At 31.9% G+C, this 17,652-nt stretch overlaps 1 protein-coding gene across 2 annotated transcripts in view; it reads right to left on the reverse strand.

The window, feature by feature from the left end:
- The window catches only part of LOC127720101 (uncharacterized), a 55,586-nt gene that overhangs the window by 33,539 nt on the left and 4,395 nt on the right, over nt 1-17,652 (reverse strand). For both annotated transcript variants that reach the window (XM_052226505.1, XM_052226507.1), the window contains exons 2-5: nt 13,686-13,767; nt 11,767-11,917; nt 7,333-7,575; nt 842-1,982 (exon numbers count right to left, since the gene is read on the reverse strand). In XM_052226505.1, the coding sequence (XP_052082465.1) occupies nt 842-1,982; nt 7,333-7,575; nt 11,767-11,917; nt 13,686-13,751 (1,601 nt within the window). In that variant the 5' untranslated portion in view covers nt 13,752-13,767. The remainder of the gene's footprint in view (nt 1-841; nt 1,983-7,332; nt 7,576-11,766; nt 11,918-13,685; nt 13,768-17,652) is intronic.

Consider the following 17,652-nt stretch of genomic DNA (forward strand, 5'->3'; position numbering starts at 1 on the left):
TAGAAGAAGTTCAAAATGTAAAAAGTTAACGACGACGACGGACGACGACGGACGACGGATGACCGACGCCAACTGATGAGAAAAGCTCACTTGGCCCATCGGGCCAGGTGAGCTAAAAAGAAAAAGACCAACAGAAAAACAACAGTACACAAAACACAACATAGAAAACTAAAGACTGCGCAACACAAACCCTAACAAAAACTGAGGGTGATCTCAGGTACTCCGGAAGGGTAAGCAGATCCTGCTCCATATGTGGCACCGGTCGTGTTGCAACTTTTGTATGAACCTGGTAATAAGTCCAATTCTGTAGGCCAGATATACAAAACAAACATTTCAGTTATGATTAAAGGTTAATATTGGAGTCACACATCAGTGAGACAACAACCCAAAGACACAATAAACAAGGCCATCGGTAGAGGACAAATCCATAAACTAAGGTGCAGTCTCAAAAATATGGATACATTCTACTGTATCCACACAGAACTAGTCCATCTGTGTAATAAATTTTGTTTGATTGGATTCATCATTTTCTTTATAAACGTATGTTTTTATACCTGTCAATTTTATCATTTGTTTATTTACATTTTTTATTTTTTCCATAAATATTTAGGAAATTTCTGCCCTTTAATCATAACTGAAAAGTTTGTTTTATATATCTGGTCATGTAGTGTTCAAGAAAAAAAGATGTAATTTTATATAGGGCTTGATAAAACATATGAAATACTGTGGATTCATTTATTTTCTTGTATTGATGAAAAATTGTATTTTTGTGGTTATTCAATTTCGTGGTTTTGCGAACATTTTCATACAAGTCTATAAGAAACAAATTTAGCAATCTCACCTTATATCAGACTTTATTTTTTCTAATTTGTCCTTCATTCCATGATCAAAACACACAGATTTACTTCCCTTTATTTCAATCTTCTCTGATTTGGCTTCTGTATGTTTATTCAATTCTTTTTTTATCAAATCTTTAGCAGGCTGAAAATCACTTTTTTTGCCAGTGACTACAATAAGTTTCTTATCCTTAATCATTTCAACTTCAACTTTATAATGATTTTTAACTTTTGTAACTAAATCATTCCACTCTTTTGAGTTCACATATTTAAAATGTCCCTCATTGTAAGGAAGTTCAACCTTTTCTAAGTTTGACATGATTGTCTTAATCCCTTTCTCTGCCAAAGGTTTAGAAAATGCTTGACAGCAGAGCAAGTTGCCATCCTTTAAAGTACAGTAAGCATGAATTTTCTCTTTCTTTAGTGTGTCTTTTATCCAAGATGATTTTTCCTTTAAAATGGCAGCAAAACCTTTTGAAACATATTTTGTCTCTTCAACAGCTTCCTCTAAACATTCATACATGAATAATTTTGCAGCCATCACTGTGTCTTGTGAACCAATAAAAGTAATTTCATCATCAACAGAATTCAAGTCTATTTTGCATGCCGGGCATTCTTTGCTAAATCCTCTGATTTTTAACAATATTATTTTGCCCTTGTCCATATTTATTTTTTCTTTGTATTCATTTGCATTCTCGGACCTTTTTACCGATGGTCGAGGGGTTGCTGGAACAGGAGGCAAATTATCATCACTTATTTCTGAATAGATATGCTCTGATCGTGTAGTTTCTGTGAACTTTTTTTGTTTCAGTTTTTCAAAATATTTCCTTTCATCACCTCCTCCAGAGGCCACTGGAATTTGATAACCTTCACCATCTTCATAGTCTGTCATGTCTGCTGACAAAATTCTTATGGAACTGTTACTTGTTCTAATTCCTACATTATCCTTCCTTTTTTCAACTTTTTCTTCATCTTTTCTGACAGACTCATTTTCATATTTTCTGTCTATCATAGTCAAATACAGACCATTTGATTCCATTTCCTTCAGTGCCTCTATTACTTCTCTGTGAAATTCATGGTAGTATGGTTCAACTGTCAAAACTGTGCCTCTTATTTTGTGTGGACTTTTGAATACGTTTTGAAGAGCTACAATGAAAATAAATACATGTATTGAAATGCACACCGAAGACGATTTTTGTTGAAAATAGATGTTCAGATAAAATTTAAAGTATCTATTACTACACAGGAACTAACACTCATTTAAATTTCCATGTTGATTATTGAAAAAACATTGATTAGTAAAAATTTCCTTCTTCTGTCTTCTGTTATAAGTTATTGCTTCCTAGTGAAACTTTATATGGTACTTTAGTTAAATATATATATAAATTTGATCAAGACATTCCCTTTATGAATTGCCCATAGGATGATAGAGGAATTTAAATTATTAAGTAATTTTTTTTCAGTATTAACAATTAGTTTTCAATTAAAAATTTTAATGGAGATCTTGACTTCTTTTGAGGAACAAACTGTATTCACCAAATGTCTCTTTCTCCTATGAAGGAGGGTCTGGATGGGGTCTTCATTTCTTTAATATTTAATTTTTTATACCATTTTTCTGTATTCTTTATATGTTTTGCCTATTAACCTCTATTCGATATATTTTAGCACCCCATTTATCTCTTTTCTTTATTTTTGGCCTATTTTTCCCTATTTTAGTCCATTTTGATGTAGTCAAGGTCAATTCGAACATAAATTAACCCATACAAATCATCAAAAGACATTTCATATACTTTATATTCACCTGTGATAAGAAAATTTACTCAAAAAACAAGCATTCTGAGAGTATTGCATAGCAATACATAGTCCCCTACCGGTTAAGAATTCATTGTCCTGGAACAAAAGCTAACTTGATTTATAACTTGTCATGGTGTAAAATATATAACAAATATAAAGTCAATATCTTCAAACATGACAAAAAAAGTGTGGAAAACTGATTATTTGAGTGAATTTCCTAAGTTCAAGGACCATTACTATGCACAAAATCATCAGACCAGAACAAAATCGAACTTGATCTGTAACGTGCCATGATAAAACTATATACAAATTATCAAATCAATATCTTCATGCATGTCGAAAAAAAGAAGTGTGGAAAACTGATTATTTGAGTGAATTTTCTAAGTCCAAGGACCATAACTCTGCACAAAATCATCAGACCGAAACAAAATTTGAACTTGATCTGTAACTTGTCATGATGAAACTATATACCAAATATCATATCAATATCAACTGATTTGCCGGACTGATGGTTGGACAGAGAGACAGACAGACGGAGTACAAACCTTAAGTCCCCTTCGACTTCGTCGGCAGGGGACTAATAAGTTTGGTTGCATATATCCTTTGTTAGAAAATTCATCAACATCAAGAAAAATTCTTGGATATCCAGGATACCAATCAGGAACAAACCAGCACTGTCTGAGGGGATGGTTATATAAACCTGGAAGTGTTAGGTTTTTATTCATATAGAAGTACCTCTTAGGAATAAAGATTGATTTGAAAATTAACTTTTGTGAATACTTTGTGGGTTAAGAGTAGAGAATTAGTTTTTTCTGCCATTCATCACATATTCATAAAATCAGCATATTTGTTCATCTTTTTAACTTTTCAAAGTTAGAACTTTTTTTGTTTAAAGTACATTTTTTGAAAGACAGGCAGAAAAAAAGGAAACAACTAATATCTACATCCTCCTCTGTTTTCCCATTATTCAAACAGTTTCTAATATAGGAATAACTTAATCTGTCTGTCTGCGCTGTCATGGTCATTATGAACTAAAATGCCACAAAGGATAGTAATCACTCTTTGAAATTTGCTCAAAATAAGTGCAATTCAAATTTGATCTGATGAATCTGTTCTTCGTATTTTATTTCTTTTGCAAGCTTAATATCATCCTTTATTTCCCAGTAAATTTAGGCCAGGAATTTGACATATGAAAATTGGTTGATTGAATGGTTGCTTAACATCCAATGACAATGTAACACTTAGGTGATCGAGTGACCATAGATACCCCACATAACTTTTGTAAAAAAATGTCCACTCTGTCAAAATCAAACTTGTATATAATATAGTCAATGATATTTTTTTTATATTTAAAAAGATTTTGTCGAGTGGAACATTCACTTTTATCCAGACAGTATGATAAGACCAAATTTTGGCCCCTTAAAAAATCAAAAATCAAAAAGCGTTAAAAATCTATCAAATGACATCTTTCAGATGTTCATAAAACATAAGTTAGTTTGTTGTACAACAGCATTTACATTTTTCAATTTGTCCTACATGTAGGCATTAGGGCTTCAAACATCATATATTTAGTGCAAAACAGTCAACACTGCCAAAATAGCCTCATTTTGAGATGTTGTCATACTGATATTTACATATGTCAAGCAACAGCTTTATCGAAAAAGATGCAAAATACATTTACAAAAGATGTTAATAAATCCGAACTATAAAAAGACAACAACATCCTAGTTACAGCAAGGAAATTATTTATTGTGTCAACATATTTCACTACTTAGAATGGCCTCTTCAGAACACTACAAATATAGGAAACAAACACTGATTACATTTAATGTGGGTCATGTGGGATGATTAATTTCATTATTTCCAAGCAGCTGTCTTTTTATATTTTGGATTTAAAAGGTTTTCAGACAACTGCAACATACTGTGGATTCATTATTATTCGTTGGATACCACTTTTCGTGAGTTTCGTGGGTACAGGTGAACCATGAATTCAAATGTTCAACTAATTACAAATTTTCTATAGGCTTTGTATTTATTGATTGTCGAAATCACAAAATGAAATATCCACCAAAATGCGAGATTTTTTCAATCAACGAAAATTGATACCCATGAGTCAACAAAAAGTACTTTGGTATCTATCCTGATTACTCTACCAGCTTGTATCGCCAGATTTAAAGATGTTAATAAGTGTGAAATATCTTTTTGGGGTAAAGCTGTTTGCTCATATATATTTTGACCAAAACAAATCCAACAAATGGCTTTTTTAGGTCAAAAACCTTATGATGTCAAAGTGTATCCAAAACTGTAACCTTTCTGCACTGAAGTGTCCAGATCATATCAACCTGTTCATTATTTTGAAAGGCTTGAAAAGGTGTACTATTTTAACAATTTCAGGGGAAAAATAACGGGTCTTATCATACCTCCTTCTTTGTTTTAAAGAAAATTAAGGCGCATAAATCTTAATCAGTGAATGTCAAGTGGTACCTTAGTTATCATCCTGAAACCAAATAAATCCCTATGTTTAAGATAATTGAATGTAAAATATCACCTTTATTTTATGGACCATGATGTTGTGTTCAAAATGTTCAAATTTAAAAAGATTCTATCAAATTGTGCTTAAGTTATCATGTTAAAACAAAAACAAAAACTCAATTTTTGAAAATAATTCAGGGGCATTACTTGTCAAGATTGAACTTGACCTTTTTTTTTATTGCTTAAATTAAAAATAAAGGATGATATTAAACTTGCTGAAGAAATAAAAAATATGAAGAACAGTATATCAGTACAAATTTTTAAAAATTTTGAGAACTGTTACTTTGATAATGATCAACCAGAAACAACAACAAAATTAAAAAAAATGGATTACAATGAAACTATACATGTGAAATACATTTTCCTTAAACTTTTAATGCATCTCTTTCCAATAATATATCATTATAAAACTGTTTTTATTTTCCCTGAATTAATGTCTTAAATAAGGAAAAGAGTGTATACATTGTTGAAATACAGTCAGAAATATTGCTACAGATCTAGAGGTAAATACAAGTTTTCAGAGACAATTCAAATCAAATCAAATCATTTTATTTCCCAATTAAAGGGACCTTATGTTCCTATCAATTACAAATAAATGGAGTATGTGTCCATGAGACACTGATTATGCCCCTGCTTGCATATAACGTTATAAAGGGACATTATTCAAGAACAGTAAAGGTGACCCTACCCAAAGTTGAACTTGATCTGAGTTTTGTGGTAATAAGCATTGTATATAAGTTTCATAACATATGGTTGAGGCACTTCAATACTTAATTGATAAGGGGTGTTGCTGGGGTTCTGTTACCCCACCCTTTTCATATAATTTAGATTTTAAAAATGTATTCATTTTCATATATTGTATAGGTCAAAATGTAATCTTTTCCCATATTTTAATTATGAGTCCAGGAGCGGATGATAATCACATTCTGGCATAATAGAGAAAAATATCACCTTTGCTCAGAGCTTGGATCTGAGGCTCAGACTCCTTATGTGATGTTTACTTACGGCCAGACTTTCAGCTGTGAAAAAATTACAGAGCTTTTCATATAACAAGTAATGGGAACTTTATTGACCTTATCATATATTTCAGATAGTTTTTCCTACCTATTCAAATATTTTCAAGCTGGAAAACATGACCTATTCCAGCAGCATGTTATATCAACTTGTATATAGGAAGTAGACCCCCCTAGTATTTAATAAATAGACTATCAAATAAAACTTTTCTTGATGCAGCATATAAAGGACATTCCAATACAAAATGGAGCTCGTCCTCAATCACGTTCAAATTACAATATTTACAAAGTCTTTCACATCTTGAAATATATTCCAGTTTACTTGAAGAGTTCAACCTGCATTCATGACAACCAGTTTCAATTCTTAATTTAAGATTACTCAATCTCAATTTTGTTAGAATTTTACAATCATCAGTATGTGTATAGGATAAATAGTTCTCTCTAACAAAGGAGAATTTGAATTTAAAATATGTACTTAATTTGCCTTCATCATGTGAATAAGAAGACCTTACTTCCTTCCAGGTCTCAAGGAAGCTGTTTCTGAGGCAAATTTAAACTTAAATTTATGTTTTCTCCAGTTTTTACAATAGGTCAGATGAATGTTTAAATTTTCACCATAAAAGAATAGGTTCGTGAAACAAGCGTTATGACCTTTGTTTATGCTGTGCAAATGACTATAATCCTTGTATGCATTTTTTGAGTAAGTTTAATGGTGAATTTTGTAGTCTATGCCAATACATGAAGATTTGTTTTAACATTTCTAAGTAAAGAGGATGTCTTCAGAGTTCTGTTATAACTCCAATGTTTGTCCAAGTATGTATTTGCAAAACTTGAAATGGAGTTTTTCAGTCTCCCAGTCTTTGAATATATTAATATAAGAGTTAATGATTTTCTCTTTGGAATAATATTTATTACTACCCAATTCTCACAAAGTTGAAATTCTGGATAACTCGAACAGGGTGTTTGGACCCTAAACAGTAATAAGTATACATATTTACTCCTTATATCTCAAATTTTCGCTTGATTCAAACTGATTTCTCTGGTCCCAAGCAATTTGACATAACAAGAGTAGACTGTAGTTGCTTTCTAGCCTCATTAAATTTCCCAGTATTCTCAATAATAAGGCCCAAGTATGTATATTGCTTTACATAATTTACCTGAATCCAAAGACTTATAAAATAACACTGCTATCTGCACTTTCTCGTGCCTTGTACAGCGTACTACTTCTGCCCCCAAACCAGCAACTTGAGGACGCTCAAAATATAGCTCTAACTCATCCTGAGTAGCCTCCCTTGGTATATCAAATACAATAATACCACTAGGATTATTCAGTAACTCTATATGGACCACTTGTTTTTCTAGTGATTTCTTGGTGGTGTTCTCTTGAACAGGTCTGATATCTGAAAAAGGTGAAGTTCATTGAGAGATAAAACTCAGATAACAAATTACATGAAGTTGGATTTCTATTATTATTATCATATATTCATTCAAATACGTTATATCTTTTGTCTGATACACTTTTGTAGACCAAATGGTCTGAGATATTTTTAACAATGTCATGAAGCATAAAATTTCAGACATTCAGGGTAGTCAGGGATACCAGAAGAAATGAGGATGTAAACTTGTGTGAAAATAAGATAGAAAGAAAGAGGAAATGGAAGCAAGAACTGCATGAAGAACTAACTCATGTAACCTAATCCTAAAAGAGGTATGTTATATATAAATGGATCAACTGAAAGTGCTTACAACAAGGAATTGTATATGTTTAAAAGGAATGGAAACGCGGCTTGAGATCAATCGGGACTCAAGTGGATCTATAATCCATGTCTGACTCGGTCGGAAGTATGATGAATAATATAAAGGATCATGACGGAGGTTCATTCCCTGTCATATATGTCGGTCATCTAACTTCACTGGGTCGTCTTGCTTGAGAAGATATAAAGGAGAGAAAAAACCCAAGTCAAGTATAAACTACTATTACATGTAAAAGCTAAGGCCTTAGGTATCCTTTTGATCACTTTTTGGACATACGTTTGCAATGAATTCTTATGAAAAGTATTATTAAAATAGACCTTGGTTTTGAAATTTGTGAGAGTTTCATCCCGATTACAAAACAAAAAATACAGTGTTTTGATTTTTTTCTAAAGGCTCTACAACCATGAAAGGCAAAACAAAATAGTTGATATCATTATGAAGCTGAAACTTTATTCTAGAACTTTGGCTATTTTTTATGTTTCTGGTAAAATTTCTAAATTTTCTACCATTTTCCAAAACTTTAGTTTGGAATTTCATTATTCTGTCAAAACGTGTCTTTCAATCTGGCAGCGTAATACGATTGTTTTTCAAATGTTGAAAAGTAGAAAGAACAAAGTGACAACATGAAATACCATTTTAAAGAAGAAACATTTTCCTACAATTTGGTCTAAATTACGAATGCTAAATGTTATTTGTGTATTGTAAATGATTTTATTTCGAAACATACTGAAAATTTTAAGTAGTGCATCAAAAAAATACACCAACACACTATATTCTGGTAAGGGTTAAATAACTCCCTGAAATAGACATGGCAATGAAATACAATTCAAAAGCTTAACCTTTTTTCTATAACATGGTGTTGGTTTTATGAAAATGGTCTAGAAACAAATTTTCTATGATTTTTCAAAATCCCTTGTTTATAGTTTACATTGACGCCATTTTGTTCAGTCAAGTTCCAGACCGAACAAAGTCTGAAAATACAGACAAAAAATGTATAGACTTCCACTTTGAAATCGACTGTGTCGTTTTCTACACGATTTAATTCATTTATTTTTTTTCAAATACAACTTTATATTTGATATTGCAGTTTGCCATAACTGAGCGTTGTCGCAAATTACCATTAAACAGCATAACAGTTCTTTCCTTTTTTCTCACAGAGCAGTATAGTCTAGAGGTCGCAAAATATGCTTAAGTGTTAAAAATACCAACAAATATATGGATGTTGGAAAGTTTTAACTGTTTCCATTTGAAAATTTAATTGCACTGCGGCATCATTTGGCATTAATTAACAGGTGTGCTCGGCGTGAATCGTTGTTGACATCTTAAATATATATGACAAAAAAGAGCGTATCATGATACATAATAGATTACTAGTATACCTGCAAATAGGATATCCCATACCGGTGTATATTATAACACCTTTAATCTAAGTTCTTGTATCTATATAAAATACTACATCTGTTCACATACTTCTTCCTTTATACTTTTCTACACCAGTCATATTCCAAAATTGAAAAGTTATTTTTTCACTTTTTGCATTACTTTTCTTTTTAAAAACTCGTATAATGTCGGATTTCATCTAATTGTTGCATACCTTCATGAAAAATCAAGACCAGGAACAAGAATAAAAATGTTTTTCAGAAGTAACTTTGTATAAGGTTGTATTGTTATATTGTTGTATTTTTTTTTAGTTATTTCATTTAAGGAATTGTATATTTAAATATACAATTCCTTGTTTCATTTCATGATTAAATGACCAAGTTCGATAACTACTGCCAGATAAATAATGAGCCAGTTAGGGCGATGGGATGTAATTAACGCACCGCCCAAGACAGAGATGTATCATAAAATTTTCTTTGAAGTCAGGAGCGTTTCCATTCCTTATAAATATACAATTCCTGGTTTACAATGAAACTTTTATAAAATATAAATTTCAAAGAGGAATAACTCCTACACAGATAATTGCTCTGCGCTGATTTCAAACATATCCCAGACATTCCTGATATAAACCTTTGATATAAATTTCATAAAAATCTAGCATAAATTGTAATTTCAAAATGCTTACGATGCAATTATCCAAAGAATTTTATTTTGGAGGGGCATTTATTAAGCCCTTTCTCATTTTGTTGAAAAACAAGTGTTTCCAAAAGGCCTGTCTCCCCTCACCTGGTATCTATACATATTGGCTAGTGTTACTGCAAGATGATGAAAAGAGTGTGGTGCATTGGCAGTTAAAAGCGCCATTAAAAAATGTAAAATAGCTCCTTTAAAACTTTGTTACTAAGTAATTGTTCTATAATCAAAGCACAAGCCGGGTTGAATCAGAATATCTTATATAATTAGTAGTAACACTGAAAATATTGAAATCTTACATAAATAAAAAACCTATTTTCATATAAATGAAAGTTTTTTAAAAGTGCATTTAACTTTTTCTAATACCGTCTCTTAAGAATATATATTTTGTAAATTAAGAAATTATTGTGTTCATCTATAGCTATCAATACCAGTGTTGAATCACAGACAGGTTTTTCTCATTGTTGAAGGCTGTACGGTTGCCTATAATTGCTTACATCCACTTCATTTGAATATTTGGTGGATAGCTGTCTCATTAGCAATCATACCACATCTTATCTTTATATAAATGTGAAATAAAATTGAGAATGGAAACGGGGAATTTGTCAAAGAGACAACAACTCAACCAAAGAGCAGAAAACAGGCCATATGCCACCAATGGGTCTTCAACACAGTGAGAAAATCCCACACCCAGAGGCGGTCTTCAGCTGGCCCCTAAACAATAATGTATACTAGTTCAGTGAAAATGGACATAACACTTAACTCTGAAACATATTAATGAACCAAAATTAAAAAAAACATACAAGACTAACAAAGGCCAGAGGTTCCTGACTTGGGACAGACGCAAAAATGCGGCGGGGTTAAACATGTTTATATAAAAAATATGAAATCCATTAATGTGATTTCAGAATTTACAGCATGCAACTAATACTTACAGAATTTGAAATATGAGGTCTAATAATTGCTATATAAAAATAAGGAGTTAAAGTATGATTGCCAATGAGACAACTATCCATTAGATGCCAAAGGACGAGGATGTAATCAACTATAGGTCACTGTTTGATCTTCAACAACGAGCAAAACCCATATTGTATAGTAAGCCCTGGGATGACAAATGGTCCTATCTCATCAATTTTTTTATATTTACAAAAACATTACAAATCTAAAGTAGCCCAATTTAATCCTATTTCAGACACTCACACAAAGAACAAAAGGTAAAACTCCTTTGTAAATTCAAATATCAAAGCAAGATGATATTTAGACTCTAAAGTTCTGTAAATAAATTAATGAAAGCAAGCCATGGTAAAAAAGGTCTTACAAGATGCTTCTGTTATCACTTTACAAAACTATTCATCTTTAGTTCATAACCAATTAACAATTTAAAACTGCTTTTGTGACCGTCAAATCCCTAATTGACTGTGGTTACACTTCAAAAGATACTGTTAATCCTGCTCAAATGCAATACAAGTCAAATTTTCAGAACGTTAAATTTGAAATATCCTGGCTAGTTAAAGGTTCAAAATTAATCTTTTGAATTTTTGAAATATCCGTGGAGAACATATAGAACACGATTCACAATGTTGTTGATAATGACTGACTTTCAGTCAACCTTGGATTTGATGGAAGACACCATTCAATCAAATGCATTGTTACAAATTATATTGCATAAGAATATATTTTTAAAAATTCAAATGGCATAAAAATGGCAGAAATTGTGCAAAAAAAAACCTGATGATGAAGCCCTAAAATATAGGAATACAAACCTGTGATCTTTTCTTTAAGGTACATAAGAGCCACTTGTCGGACTTTTTCGCCATTTGTTGGCAAATGGAAATAAAGATGATCAACATCCACTTTGGAAATTACTTCTATGTAATTGCGTAGCGTTTCATCAGTAACTTTCAGAGGGATGTCCTGAAAAATATAAAAAAATGAACTCTTAGAAATTTAAGTTTACAATTAACAAAGAGTTTTGAATCTCCACTGTCTTGTAACAAATATTACAGTATTTGTTCCAAACAGAATAAAGGGTATAGAATATTTGTTCCAACAGAAACACATATTATGGCACTGTTTATAACAAAGTTTCCAGGGGAACTTCTTTTAGACATTACAAATATTTGACAGATTCATTATAAAGGCATTACACTTGACACATATACTGTACTTGGTTTAAGTAATACAAATTTTAGCCTTATAAAATATAAAAATAATGGAATCCAAAGCAACATGATATATCATTTGTTTTTGTTTTACATGTTTTAAGGACAATTCAGTGAACAGGCCTAAATGTAAACGGTGTATTGTTCTCTTTACCAAACGTTTATTACTCTTTTGTGTAGTTTCTACAAAATACTGTTGTAAGGGGCAAGGATGCAAACTAATGCTTTAAACAGTTCATTTGTTTATCTTTCTAATTTTTTTTTTATTCAAAATTATGAATATGCATCTTCAAGTTCCAAAATAATTTGCACCTACCAAATTAGTTGTTCAGTGATTATTTGACTTTAATTAAAATGATGCATTTTATCTTTTAGCTCCATACTATAATTTGTGTATAAATAATTATATAAAATAAATAAATGGAGAATGTGTCCATGGGACACAGATGATGTCCCCGCTTGCATATAACGTTATAAAGGGACATAATTCAAGAATGATAAAAGTGACGCTACCAACTGCAAATTCGTACTTGATCTAAGTTTTGTGGTAATAAGAATTGTGTATAAATTTCATAATATTTGGTTGAGGCTAACTTAAGTTAAAGAACTGAAACTAAAATTCAGCAATTTTTCCATATGTAAAAGGGCATATCTCTAGAAAGGTAAAAGGGAGTTCACCCAAATTCAAACTTGATCTGTGTTCTTGTGGTAATAAGCATTATGTATAAGAGTCATAACATTTGGTTGTAGACAAATTTAAGTAAGAGAACTGAAATGAATAATAAAGGGGCATAACTCTAGAAAGGAAAAAGTGACGCCACCCAAATTGAAACTTGATCTGTGTTTCATAGTAATAAGCATTTTGTATAAGATTCATAACATTTAGTTGAGGCAAACTTAAGTAAGAGAACAGAAACGAAATTCAGCAATTTTTCCATTTGTAAAGGGGCATAACTCTAGAACATAAAAGTGACACCACAAAAATTCAAACTTGATCTGTGTTTTATAGTAATAAGCATTGTGTATAAGAGTCATAACATCTGGTGGAGGCAAACTTAAGTTAGAGAACAGAAACGAAAAATTCAGCAATTTTTCCATTTGTAAAGGGACCTAACTCTAGAACGGTAAAAGAAATGCTGCCAAAATTCAAACGTAATCTGTGTTTTGTGGTTATAAGCATTGTGTATAAGTTTCATAACATTTGGTTCAGGCAAACTAAAGTAAGAGAACGGAAACCAATTACGGGACGTACGGACATACAGACTGACAAGGGTAAAACTTAATGACCCTCTGCCATGGCAACGGCATACAAAATTTGTAAATTATACAGTTGCATTAAACTTTTAATTGCCATTGGAGCAGATGAATAAACATTCCAAATATGCAAAATTTATCATTTTTTTATCTTCTTTAATAAAGAGTTCCATTTGTTTTTTTTTTTAATTTCAACTGGATATCTGCCTGTGTGGTCATATAAAAAACTGTTACCCTAATAATGAAACTGCCTTTTTTTAAATTACCTTAATGACCAAAATATACTTTTCTCTGTGAGACAACCATAGCTTTGTTAGTTCTTGATCTTCCATCTGTCAATTCAAGTATCTACAAAAATGGATAACAACATATAATAAGTAATACTAGGTTTAATCTGATTTATAATAAATAAATGGAGAATGTGTCCCCATCATGGGGACAAGATGATGCCCCTGCTTGCATACAACATTATAAAGGGACATAACTCAAGAACGATAAAAGTGGCGCTACCCAAATTTGTACTTGATCTGAGTTTTAAGGTAATAAGTATTGTGTATTGGTTTCAAAATGTTTGGTTGGGGGAAACTTAAGTTACAGAACGGAAACTAAACATTTTGTAATTTTTCCATTTATAAAGGGGCATAACTCGATGATTAAAGTGACGCTACCAAAATTCAACTTGATCTGTGTTTTGCGGTAAAAAGCATTATGTATAAGTATCATAACATTTGGTTGAGGCAACTTAAGTTAGAGAACGGAAACTAAAAATTTTGCATTTTTTCCATTTATGAAGGGGCATAACTCTAGAACAGTTAGAATGACTCTACCAAAATTCAATCTTGATCTGTATTTTGTGGTAATAAGCATTGTGTATAAGTTTCATAACATTTGGTTGAGGCAAACTTAAGTTGGAGAACAGAAACTAAAAATTTTGCAATTTTTCCATTTATAAAGGGGCATAACTCTAGAACGGTTAAAGTGACGCCACCAAAATTCAAACTTGATCTGTGTTTTGTTTTAATAAGCATTGTTTATATGTTTCAAATACATTTGGTTGAGGCAAACTTAAGTAAGAGAACGGAAACTAAACATTTTGTAATTTTTCCATTTATAAAGGGCATAACTCTAGAACAGTTAGAGTGACGTCACCAAAATTCAACTTGATCTGTGTTTTGCGGTAAAAAGCATTGTGTATAAGTTTCATAACATTTGGTTGAGGCAAACTTAAGTTAGAGAACGGAAACTAAAAATTTTGAAATTTTTCCATTTGTAAAGGGGCATAACTCTAGAATTTGAACTAATTGAGGTATGATGCATTGATCAATATGACCTGCATGGCGAACAGCAAGAAACCATGCAACAAAGTATTGCTAAATATTTTAGAAAGGGCACTCCATTAACTTTGTCTGTTACTAGGGACTATATTTGACACCCACTTTGCATTAAGTAGCAAACACTGAACTTGTAAAGCATACTCAGGCTAGCAGGTCTATTTTGCTGGGCTAACAATTATTCCAACAAACAGAACAAGAGGCTGTCAGAGTGACAGCAAACCGGATTTTCCTGCAAAAGTCAAACCCTGAACAGTTGAGCAAGTATGGACACTTCATTTAAGCTTAAAACTGATCTGAATTTGGATTGTGGTTGAATATTTGACACAGCATAGGTTTGTGACACAAAATGAATGTGGTCAAAGAACTGAAATATTTGAAATTGGACATTTATTTAATTACCTACTATGGTCCAATATCCAAAATCTAAGTACATTGTCAGAATCAGCATATCAAAGAACTCCAAAAATTCATTTTTCAATGAAATCAAACAAAAGTTTAATTTAGGACCCTTTGGACCACAATGTAGACCAATTTGATAAAGGAGCTCACAATCCAAAATCTCTCAATACATGGTAAGATTCAGCATTTCAAGGAACCACATAAATTCAATTTTTGTGAATCAAACAAAGTTTAATTTTGGACCCTGATTTGGACCAACTTGAAAACTTGGCCCAAAAATCTAATACTTATATACAGGTTTAGATTCAGCATTTGAAAGAACCCTATATATATTTAATTTAAGTTGAAAACTTGAAATGAAACACAATTTAATTTTATCCATATATATATCAACAACCAGTGATGACTAAGTTCTCTTAAATTAGATATGATTTAACACTCAAACATTGTTAAAATCAGCATATCAAAGAACCCAAGAATTCAATTGTTGATTAAACAAAAGTTTACTTTAGGACCCTTAGTACCTCGATGTGGTATTAACTAACTAATAATGAAAATAAATACAGGTTTAGATTCAGCATTTCAAAGAATCCTATATATATTCAATTTATGTTGAAATCAAACACAGTTTAATTTTGGACCCTAATTTGGACCAACTTGAAAACTGGGCCAAAAATCAGAAATCTAAATATATGTTTATTAATAGACAATCAAAGCTAAGTTTTAAAAGGAGTTCACCTAATCCAAAAAATATATATAGCATTCAGAAAATTAGTTTTTACAGAATAACAAACAATTTACAATTTACCAAAGTAAAGAAAAAAAATTAAAAAATTTATTTATCATTAATACAATGTCTTTTAAAAATCTATAAAACTTATCTGTAATTATCTTCAAAATGTCTAATAATGAACTATATAGCTTTTAATCATCAACACTCAGAAAACAGAAAATTTTCAAATAAATCTGTCACTCAAGATAAGACATTAACCATATGTTTAGTAAACTGATTACAGGACTTATAAACAGGTGAAAATTATCTATAAAGGCTTAGTGTAATCAAACTTAATATATATAATTAACAATTTCTGTTCAAAGGAAAATAACTCAATCACAAAAAAGACCCCAGGGGACTCGACTTTTATTTCATTTGATTTGTTTTATTGTAATATACAAGAAGAAAAATGGTTTCAGGGTGGGGATCTTGACTGTTTACAAGTTTTCCAAAAAAAGGGGGTGGTGGTTACCCCAGGGGACTCACCTTTTATTTCATTTGATTTGATTTATTGTCCCATAAAGGATTATATATGGTTTAGGGGTGGGGATCTCAACCGTTTACAAGTTTTCAAAAAGAAGGGGGTGGGGTTTACCCCAATGGACTTCCCCTAAATTTCATTTGATTTGTTTAATTGTCCCATACAAGAATATATATGGTTTAGGGGAGGGGATCTCAACCGTTTACAATTTCTCAAGCAGAAGGGGGTGGGGGTTACCTCAATGGACTTCCCCTAAATTTCATTTGATTTGTTTAATTGTCCCATACAAGAATATATATGGTTTAGGGGAGGGAACTCAACCGTTTACAATTTCTCAAGCAGAGGGGGGTGGGGGTTACCTCAATGAACTTCCCCTATATTTCATTTGATTTGTTTTATTGTCCCATTCAAGAATATATATGGTTTAGGGGTGGGGATCTCAACCGTTTACAAGTTTTCAAAAAGAAGGGGGTGGGGTTTACCCTTGTGGACTTCCCCTAAATTTCATTTGATTTGTTTAATTGTACCATACAAGAATATATATGGTTTAGGGAAGGGGATCTCAACCGTTTACAATTTCTCAAGCAGAAGGGGGTGGGGGTTACCCCAATGGACTTCCCCTAAATTTCATTTGATTTGTTTAATTGTCCCATACAAGAATATATATGGTTTAGGGGAGGGGATCTCAACCGTTTACAATTTCTCAAGCAGAAGGGGGTGGGGGTTACCTCAATGGACTTCCCCTATATTTCATTTGATTTGTTTTATTGTCCCATTCAAGAATATATATGGTTTAGGGGAGGGGATCTAGACCGTTTACAAGTTACCAAAAAGAAGGGGGGTGGGGGTGACCCCTATGGACTTCCCCTATATTTCATTTGATTTGTTTTATTGCATACAAGAATATATATGGTTTAGGGGTGGGGATCTCGACCGTTTACAAGTTCTCAAACAGGAGGGGTGGGGATGAGCCCAGGGGACTTGCCTTTTATTTTTGATTTGATTTGTTTTATTGTCCCATACAAGAATATATATAGTTTCAGGGTGTGGATCTTGACTGTTTACAAGTTTTCAAAAAGAAAGGGGGTGGGGGTGACCCCCATGGACTTCCCCTATATTTCATTTGATTTGTGTTATTGTCCCATAAAAGATTATATATGGTTTAGGGGTGGGGATCTCTACCGTTTACAAGCTTTCAAAAAGAAGGGGGTAGGGTTTACCCTTGTGGACTTCCCCTAAATTTT

The sequence above is a fragment of the Mytilus californianus genome, unplaced genomic scaffold (assembly GCF_021869535.1).
Source record: "Mytilus californianus isolate M0D057914Y unplaced genomic scaffold, xbMytCali1.0.p SCAF_11, whole genome shotgun sequence".
In the NCBI taxonomy this organism is placed as follows: Eukaryota; Metazoa; Mollusca; class Bivalvia; order Mytilida; family Mytilidae; genus Mytilus; species Mytilus californianus.